At 43.7% G+C, this 9913-nt stretch overlaps 1 protein-coding gene across 2 annotated transcripts; it reads left to right on the forward strand.

Moving 5' to 3' along the window:
* The first annotated feature begins 554 nt into the window (after nucleotides 1-554).
* On the forward strand, nucleotides 555-9586 carry btr12 (bloodthirsty-related gene family, member 12). 2 transcript variants are annotated; one of them, XR_006770602.1, is made up of 11 exons: nucleotides 555-794; nucleotides 1581-1708; nucleotides 1976-2322; nucleotides 2612-2807; nucleotides 4099-4194; nucleotides 6134-6367; nucleotides 6995-7142; nucleotides 7869-7895; nucleotides 8295-8562; nucleotides 8854-9198; nucleotides 9236-9586. XR_006770602.1 is itself a non-coding variant. In XM_014207266.2 (10 exons), exons 1-10 carry the CDS (start codon nucleotides 788-790, stop codon nucleotides 9122-9124), a joined length of 1722 nt encoding a protein of 573 aa, XP_014062741.1. In that variant the 5' UTR covers nucleotides 555-787; the 3' UTR covers nucleotides 9125-9586. The 2 variants fall into 2 exon arrangements, 1 of the variants encoding a protein (XP_014062741.1); XM_014207266.2 differs by having other exon boundaries at nucleotides 8854-9586.
* Nucleotides 9587-9913: the final 327 nt, after the last annotated feature.

The raw sequence follows: 9913 nt of genomic DNA on the forward strand, positions 1-9913 counted from the left end.
TATCAAATTTCAAGCAGCTGAAGGAGAAACCTCACAGACAAGTGGTAGAGTAAGTTAAATGTAATTTTATGAAATATTCTGGCTTGTAAGGAACATTGACATGATTTTGCAGACATTAGTTTCAGGCTGTATATACCAATTCATTTGGTATTACAGCCTGATTAATCAGACTTGCTTCTGGAGTGCTTGGCTGTGTTCGAAAGCATCAAAACCATGATGTATCTTGGGTAAATTGTGACAGGCTGATCTACAAATAATATTGAGTAGATATTTATGAGGGAAAGTGATTTGTAGATGTCTACACGCCCATTGGGATTTCTGGCTATTGGGGGGAGGAGGGTGTGAGAAAAGGTAGAGATGAGGGAGGCACACATTTTCTACTAGGTACTGTAGTCATAAAGCATCTGATTAGGATTGCTAATCTAGGATCAGCTTTGCATTTTAACCATAATGAATATGATTATGTGGACAAAGGGGCCTGATCCTAGATCAGCACTTCTGCTTTGTAAATACAGGCCCAGGTGAAGTTTGGACACACCCACAGAGTGCATATTACTCAGAGCAAAGGAAAGGGCGGAAAGAGAGTTACTGCAGGGCATGTGATGTTGAGAGAGAGCGGGTGGGGCATTGTAGTGAGTTCGTTTTCACAGGGCCAAAACCTGTTGTGGATTTATATAGACAGACGGCCTGTATAATACAGTGGTGTGGGGCTCCAACACCCAGAGGACTATACAGAGACACGGCACTGTGTGGACTCACACAAGAAAATCAGGAGAACTTAATCAGCATGCAGAGTAAGTTAGATACTTTTATATATAATGACCGTTGATCCCTTTCATAGGCCTGTTATACAATCGCAATCTCATAGGTTATCCTCGAATTGGTTACCAGTAATGATTGTAAACTTTTTTGGACATAGGAGTTTTTTCACAGTATATGGTTGAATAGTTTTCATCAGTCTGTTTAAAGAAATATTGATGTAGTATGGAACATAATGTACAAAAGTCTGACTCAATGGTGTGGGAGGAGAAATGATCAAGGTCCCACATTGTGTTTGAAAGTCAATGTGAATTATTAGCGTCATTTTTTGGGTAATTTTTTTGCATGAATTGATGATACTTGTGTAGAAATTGACATTGGTGATTCTGCCATATGCTGTCACTTTAAAATGTCGAACTTCCTGTATTTGAGGAGCTGAAGTTTTGCTAAAAGAGTGTTGTTATTTGAAGTTGAAAAGGCATTTATTGAAACATGGCTGGTGTCATTTCAGTTTATATAGGCACAGTGCACTCACTACCTTTGACCAGAGTATTCCTGATAGGAGTGAGCGAGCCTTGTGTTCTAGTTTGTATTTGAGTTTAAAATCGGAGGTAGTGCATGGATGAAATTAGAGCTGTTGAGCTCTTTTGAATTTCCTGGCTTTTTGGTTAAGCAGCCATTAACACTCTCTCTCTCACCTCTCTCCTCTCTTTCCTCTCTTTTTCTCTCTCTGTCTCTCTTACACACTCACTCACCCACCCACACACACGGTCTCTGTCTCACCCACTCTCTCTCTCGTTCTCTCTCTCTCCCCCCATCAGGTGTGAGTTCCCCAGGTAGGGGGGGCACCCTGTCGGAGGAGTCGTTCCAGTGTTCTATCTGCCTGGAGGTCTTCGTGGAGCCCGTCTCTACCCCCTGCGGACACAGCTTCTGCAAGGCCTGTCTGCAGGTATCACATTTACTTTATAAAGCCCTTGTTACATCAGCAGTTATCACAAAGTACTTTGCAGTTACCTGGCCTAGAGCCCAAAGAGTAGGCAAAGCAGAAGCAAAAGTTCAGGGGCTAGGAAAAACTAGAGCAATAGAGAGGAACCCGGCTATGAGGGGTGGCTGAAACTGACGCTGTTATTCCAACCCCTCGTGGGTGTGTGTGTTTTCATGGACTATAAGGAAAATGAATCAATAACCTTCTTCTTCTGCTCCTCCTCCTCCAAAGGGCTACTGGGACCACAGCAAGAAGTTCCTGTGCCCCATGTGTAAGAAGAGCTACAGCCGGAGGCCGGAGCTCAGCATCAACCGGGTCCTCGCCGAGATCGCTGCCCACTTCCAGGGCCTCGAAGTAGGGGCTGTTTCACCAAACACCAAGGGGGGTGCGGTGGCTGGGAGTCCGGTGGCGGGTCACAGGGTTCACGGAGAGTCACCAGCAGCTGCGGTGGAGGGTGGAGAGTTTGCCCGGGCAGGCGAGGTGCCGTGTGATGCGTGCATCGGGAGGAAGATGAAGGCACTGAAGTCGTGTCTCAACTGTCCAGGGTCATTCTGTGAGGCACATCTCCGACATCATAAGTGAGAAATAACACAAATAATTGATTTGCTTTTTTCTTCTTCTCTTTATTTCACTCACGTTTCATGTCATTGTAAATCTAACTGTGAGATTTAGATAAACATCCCCTGTTGTGTCCTTGGAATTCCAAAAAAGGTGAAAGGTGATTAAATAAAATCTTGTTGCAGCAGTAATTTATGGGAGTCACCTTTCCTTGTTTGGAATACCAAGGACTACATGACTATGCCCAGAAAAGCACACCATTCCTTTGTTACCGCCGGCACACCTAACCTAAAATTAACGTTAACACAGGAAGGTGAAGTCTCTGACATTTCACCGCCTTGTGGAGCCAGTGCATCATCTGGAGGAGAAGATCTGTAAGAAGCATGAGCGCCTGCTGGAGGTCTACTGCCGCAACGACCACGGCTGTGTCTGTATCTCCTGTGCCGAGGCCACCCACAAGACTCACGAGATCGTCTCCGTTGACCGCGAGTGGAAGAAAAAGATGGTGAGTCCAGGGGAGAACAGGGTGGTAGGGTGGATGTGGACAGTAGGCAGATAGAAAGGCAGGCTTTAGCTCAGCAGGTTTACATTTTAGCTGATGAGGTTGTTTCTCTCGCAGTCTTGTGGCGCTCTGGAGACCATCGTGGGTCAAAATTGCATCGATAGAGTAATGCCCATAGTAAAAGTTACAATATAAACTGGGTGGTTCTATCCCTGAATGCTGATTGGCTGACAGCCGTTGTATATGACTTTATACCCCGGGTATGACAAAACATTGTGACATCTGCTCCTGCAACGCCCTCTACTGCTTATCCTGTGTCTCCTTGAACTGCCACCACTCCCCCAGTACTCTCTCCCTCTCCCTCTCCCCATCTCTGTGTGTGTGTGTGTGTGTGTGTGTGTGTGTGTGATTGTGTCGGCAGAGACAGGTGTACTGGAGTCAGAGCAGATCCCTACCAGCTGTAACCTGTTCCTTAATCAAGAACTCTCTACAAATACTCAGCCCTGCCACTTCCACACTGCCAGATCGTAATCTCTGCTCATTCCGCCCGCTCTGACTCTGGTCCCTGTCTCCAGTTCCACGTCTCATCATCCTGCTACTCTGTCCTGGATTCCCCACTCTACTACTCCCTTGGATTCCCCTCCGGACCTGCTTATCCTGTCCCAACCCCTCTCGCTCCAGCCTCAGCCTGGTTTCCTGCAACCCACCCGAGCTTCCCCTGGCCTGCACTCCATCTTCCCCCTGTGTTTCAATAAATACCTTGGTTACTTCATCCCAGTCTCCTCGTCTGAGTCTGCTCTTGGGTTCCCCTGTTCCACTCCTCGTAACAAACATACATTTTTACTGCTCTAATTACGTTGGTAACCAGTTTATAATAGCAATAAGGCACCTCAGGGTTTGTGCTATATGGCCAATATACCACGGCTGAGGGCTGTATCCAGGCAATCCGCGTTGCGTCGTGCATACGAACAGCCCTTGGCCATGGTATATTGGCCATATACCAACCCCCCTTGTGCCTTATTGCTTAACTACACAGCTGTTTATAGCCCATAGACTACTCCATATCAGCTTGTATCTTTACATGTGAAAAAGAAATGTAAAAATTGTTTGGTAAAAATTGGTAAATGAAGTCCAGGAAACCTGCCTTATGTGTATAATGTAGAGTATTAAACAGTATATTTTGGATCTGGGTGTTAATCTAGTGTCGATGCAATCTTATGATTTAATAGACAAAACTGACCCCAGATTAACTACCATGAGATGCTTTATGAATATGAACCCTGCCCTCACACAGAATTATTTGGGCAAGAGGAGGTCGGAGCTGAAATACATGATCAAGGAGCGGACCAAGAAGCTAGAGGAGATCAAACAGTCCATACGGGTCATCAAAGTGAGTCCATTGTATAAATGTTAATGTCATCGAAATGCATCAACTTTGTCTTTTGTGCTGTTTGGTTAAGTGAGAGTAAGCTGGGTTGTGTTCATTAGGGAAAAACATAGCAAAACAACAATAGCCAATAGTACAGCAGGGGCAGGCCTCAAGATTCAGCCGCAGGCCGATTTTTGTCAGAGCGGATGGTCGGTGGCCGGAACATAATTATAATAATTTGCACACTGCAATTTTACCACAACTAAGCACAAAAAGAGATTGAATTAGAAAATACAATAATTTCATACCTTGATTACATTGAGAAACGATCACTACTTTTTTTTATGCGGAATTCCTGCAGATTTTTGTCTTTTTTTCACCCAAAACTAAAATCATTAAAATAAAAAATTCATCACTCTGTTGCCTACCCGTTTTACAGTAAGCTATGGCTGATTGTCTACCTCTTGACCCTGGCTTTTTGTTTTTTAGGTTCTATTATTTCTGTAAAATAAATATTGGTCTTGATCGGACATATGGATGAATAAACGTACAATGTATAAATAAAATAAATCCACATAGTCGCATCCCCCCATAGTGTCCCATACAATACAGTGTCCCCATATAACACAGTGTCCCTACTCTAGGCACCATAGAAATCATTATTTGGTTGTTTTGTAATGGCTCTGGTCCACCCCCTAAGACTAGGCAGACTAACCGGTGTGGCAAGTGCAAACATTTACCTGTGTCCCCTCACCCTGTTTTTACCCTATAGTCCTTACCTACAACCTCCTGGAAACTCCCTTTGCAGAAAAGAGGTTAGCAGATAGAATAACTGTGTGAAGAAATCTGGGATTCAAACACAACAAAACGGTCACCCCGCCACTTGTTTAGGTAAACAGCTTGAGAGATAGGGCTGTAGGAATGTAAACGCTCTCAAATTCATCAGCAGTGTTGGTTATTTACCAAGCCAGCCTACGTTCACAGCTACACTGGGTGACAAGTCTCCTGGTCAGATATTGACTGTAAATAGAGTGCAGTGCGACTGTGTTCCGCTTGACCCATATTTAAAAATACAATGAGGATGAGGTTACAATGGGAGTGGATATCTTGGTGGGTGACCTTTCTGACTTAGAGAAAGGGAGAGAGAGATGATCTGCTTAGTTTTTTTCCCATAGGTTTTGATTTCCTCTGCTCTCATAATCTTTCAATCTCTTGTCCTCAAATGCCTACAACTAGGTAATATTATACTCTTTCCATATTTTATCACATGAACGTGTGACGTGGAAAGGAAACATAACAAAACACGTACTGTTTCCTCCAACTCAAGCAGGTAGATATTTGCCTATAGGACAGTCAATCCGGTTAGGCCAGTTGTGCTGCATGTGTGCCAAACAGAGCTTCGACAGCTTTAGAGTTATTTCACATCACTCAAACACCTACCTCAGGCTGCTGTGTGTTTTAACTCTAAAACCTCTCTCCCATATCTCCCCATCTTAAGAGCAGTGCCCAGAGGGAGTTGGGAGAGAGCTGCTATCGCTATTGATGCTGCAGTATGCTACTTTATGTGCAGCATGTATCTATAACCTAGTCCATCTCTGACTATTAAGCAGTGCTCAGAAGGAACTGGAGGAGAGCTGGCAGGTTGAGCTGTATGTCTCTGGTGTGTATGTCTCTGCAGTATGTCTCTGTCCCTATAACCTCTTCTACCATCTCTATGTATCTTTAGAGCAGTTCTCAGAAGGAGCTAGAGATGTGTCTCTGTATGCCACTTAATCTCGGTTAAGAATGTATCAGGCACGTTGTGTGTGAGGAGTGTGAGGATTGGATGAGTGAGTTTTGGACGAGTTGTTAACATGTTGATCTGAAGTAAAGACGTTCAGTTTAATTGCATGACAATTTGCAACAATATGCCACTATAACCTCTCAGTATGTTTAGCTATAACCTCTACTATGTCTTTAGAGCAGTGCTCAGAAGGAGTTGGAGGAGAGCTGGCAGGTGTACGCGGAGCTTCAGTGTCTAGTGGAGCAGAGCCAAGCTGAGCTGGTGGAGCTGATCGCTATGAGGCAGCGCGAGGCTGAGAGGCATGCCCAGGAGCTGGCCCGAGGACTGGAGAGCGACCTGAGTCATCTCAGGAAGAGGAATGAAGAGTTGGAAGCCCTGGCACAGAACCAGGACAAAGTCATCTTCCTCCAGGTAGGCTACAACACAACGAGGAGATACATACACACAGAAACACAGAGGGAGAGACCCACACACTCTCTTAAACCCAGTGGTGTAAAGTACTTAAGTAAAAATACTTTAAAGTACTACTTAAGTTTTTTTTTTTAGGGTATCTGTACTACATTCCTAAAGAAAATAATGTACTTTTTACTCCATACATTTTCCCTGACACCCAAAATTACTCGTTACATTTTGACAGGAAAATGGTCCAATTCACACATTTATCAAAAGAATGTCCCTGGTCACCCCTACTGCCTCTGATCTGGCAGACTCACTAAACACAAATGCTTTGTTTGTAAATTATGTCTGAGTGTTGAAGTGTGCTCCTAGCTATCCGTCAATAACAAATATAAAAAATTGTGCCATCTGGTTTGCTTAATATAAGGAACTTGAAATTATATATTATTTTACTTTTACTTTTGATACTTAAGTATACTTAAAAAAAAATACTTTTAGACTTTTACTCAAGTAGTATTTTACTGGGTGACTTTCACTTTTACTTGAGTCATTTTCTATTAAGGTATCTTTACTTTTACACAAGTATGACAATTTAGTACTTTTTCCACCACTGCTTAAACCCCGCCTTGTCCTCTCCTGCAGAGACTGTCCGCCCTAGCGCTCCTCCCGGAGCCCATTGATTGGTCAGGAGTGAGTGTGAACACTGACCTGTACCTGGGTACCATCCAATCATCCGTCAGTGCTCTCGTCGACAAGATCCAGGAAGAAATCAAGAGGCTGTATGGAAAAGGTGGGCAAAATCTGCTATTATTACATAGAGCAAATCTTACCTTGTTTGCCATGTACAGTAGTGCACTTCCTACAGTATAAGGTGCTATTAAAAAGCAGAGCAATATGTTTAAAAAAAGTGTAATTCCAGAGACAAACATTGTCACTTGCTTCCTGTTGTGTGACCTCACTTCCTGTGTCCAAATCCCATCTCTCCAGGTACAAGTTAGCTGTAGCCATTAGCACTGATTTAGAATCAGCTTCCCTTCCTCAAGTCCTTACCTCAACTATAGTGCAGAAAAAACACAAAACTGACCTTAGATCAATGTCTAGGTGCGACTCAATCAGAGATATCTAGGTCATTAGACTGGCACCTCTATATACAGAGTGAGTCATCAGATGGGATACATAGTGAAGTACAGTAGATGCCAAAGTTCAGCCATCTGTCAGTAATGAGCTGGCAACAACAGGCTGTCAGACTGATACCCCCACAGGTGGTGGGATTAGCGCGGTCTGTTTGCCTCCAATTCCAACACGTGTCTGCTGTGACTTTGACTCTCTGACTCCCTCTCTGACTGTCTCTCTCTCATTCTTTCTCTCTCTCATTCCTCCTCTCTCTCCCTCTTTCTTTCTCTCTCACTCTCTGACTGATTTTCACTCTCTGACTCCCTCTGACTGACTGTCGCTCTCTCCCTCTTTCTCTCTCTCTCCCTCTCTGACTGTGTGTGTCTCTCTCTCTCCTTTACAGAGCTAAGAAAGCTGCAGAACTATGCAAGTGAGTACAGTTAGAGTTCCCTTTTTCTCTTTTTAAAGAGTGGTAGGAATTTGACTTGCAAGTTTGATTATTGGGATATAAATACTCCTCTTTGAAACAACTTTGTGTTTTAGTTAACCTTAGCATAGGCTTTGTTGATCCTCAGTTTTTCTGCTCTGTCTACTGTGCACCACATGGTGGCAGCACAGTTTGGAAGGATACAAACTTATACAGTATTAGTGGAAAGAAAGTGATATGTTGTTTACTCTAGAGTGTTTTACATTGCTTTAAATGGAACTCAGACTGGTTACAATAGAACCGACCCTCTTCTAAATAGGACTTACACTGTTCTCAATAGAACCAGCAGTGTTCTCAACCCGCTTCTCTCTCTCTCTCTCTCTCTCTGCTCCTCCCCTCCAGGTGAGGTGTTCCTGGACCCGGGCACAGCCCAGAGGAACCTGGTCCTGTCAGAGGACGGTCGCCAGGTGATGTACGAGGAACGAAAGCACAACCAGCCAGAAGGCCCTGACCGCTTCAACCCCGCCCTCTTCGTGCTCGCATGCGAGTGCCTCTCCTCAGGACGCCATTACTGGGAGGTCGATGTGGGTCGTAAGACCGCCTGGACTGTGGGCGTGGTGCGAGCATCGGCCCGCCGGAAGGGAGAGATCAAGCTGAGCCCCAATGGAGGGTACTGGGGCCTTTTTTTAATTATGTTTTTACTTTTTGAATTGAAATTCCAAACATTTTGAAGGATTCAAAAGTAAAATCAAAATCTACACATCCCTCAACAAATGTATGCACAAAACACATACAGGGTTTCACATTCAAAGGATTTCAAAAAGTTTAGGAGAGATCATGACTTATCAGTGTGGCAAAGCACTAATCTAATTTTAATTGAAATATATAGTGATCAACTCCCATAATTGTATGGATGTAATATTTAGCAAGAATACTAATCTCATCTAATTTCATCACATAGGTACTGGTGCCTGTGGCTGAAAAGTGGGGAGGTCAAGGCTCTGGCTTCCACCCGACTGGCCCTACAGCTGGCCTCTCACCCCCAGAAGATCGGGATCTTTCTCGACTACGAAGGCGGCCAGGTGTCGTTCTACGACGTCAAGACGCACACGCACCTCTTCACATTTGAGGATACCTTTAATGAGAGTTTGTACCCCATCTTCAGCCCCTGTCTCAATCAAGAGGGAAAGAACGCGGCCCCGCTCATCATCAGTGCAGTGAAGCATAGCTGAGATGAGACATGACATGACCTACGTGCCAAATGCCCCCCAATTCCTAGAGTGCACTAATTTTGACACTATGTATAGTGCACTACTTTTGACACTATGTAGGGAGTGCACTAACTTTGAACAGAGGCCCATGCACTACCTTTTGACCAGGGCCCATAGATCTTCAGTCAAAAGTAGTGCACTATGTCGGAGTGCATTTAAGACACAACCATGACATGACGTGCCCCCTTCTGCTCAGAGGTTGACCAATCACAGTTTAGTCACTTGAATAGGGCCTGAGTTGTTCCTCACGGTGTGATCTTAACAGGAAAAATTCTGGGACCCAAATGATGGCCTATATACTGTATAACTACAACCCAGAGTTTTCCCTGGTCATACTTTTGGCTAAACATTAAACAACTAAACATGTTAAGGATCTGTTAAAGGGATGGTTCTTTGAATAAAAAACACATCTTCTAAAAAATCCTCATTGTGAAACACTGTGTTTACTTTTCCTTCGACATTTTATAAGTCTAGAAGTCAATTGGAAGCTGTAAACATAACTACAGTACTTCTATAAATTCACAGATAATACATTATTCTTACTTTTGTACTTCAATCAGCAACTTCTAAATAAAGATTTTCTATCAATAAATAAATGACCCCTGACATGATATCCATCTAAAGTTCTAGGAAGTGAAATAACTACAGCAAATTCAGAGTAGACTTGGGGGTATGTAACTTACACCTAAAGTGAGAGACCTAGTTATACGACATTGTGTGGTATTGTCTGTGTTTGTTCATTATTGTGTT

This window comes from Salmo salar, chromosome ssa07 (genome assembly GCF_905237065.1).
Source record: "Salmo salar chromosome ssa07, Ssal_v3.1, whole genome shotgun sequence".
Classification (NCBI taxonomy): Eukaryota; Metazoa; Chordata; class Actinopteri; order Salmoniformes; family Salmonidae; genus Salmo; species Salmo salar.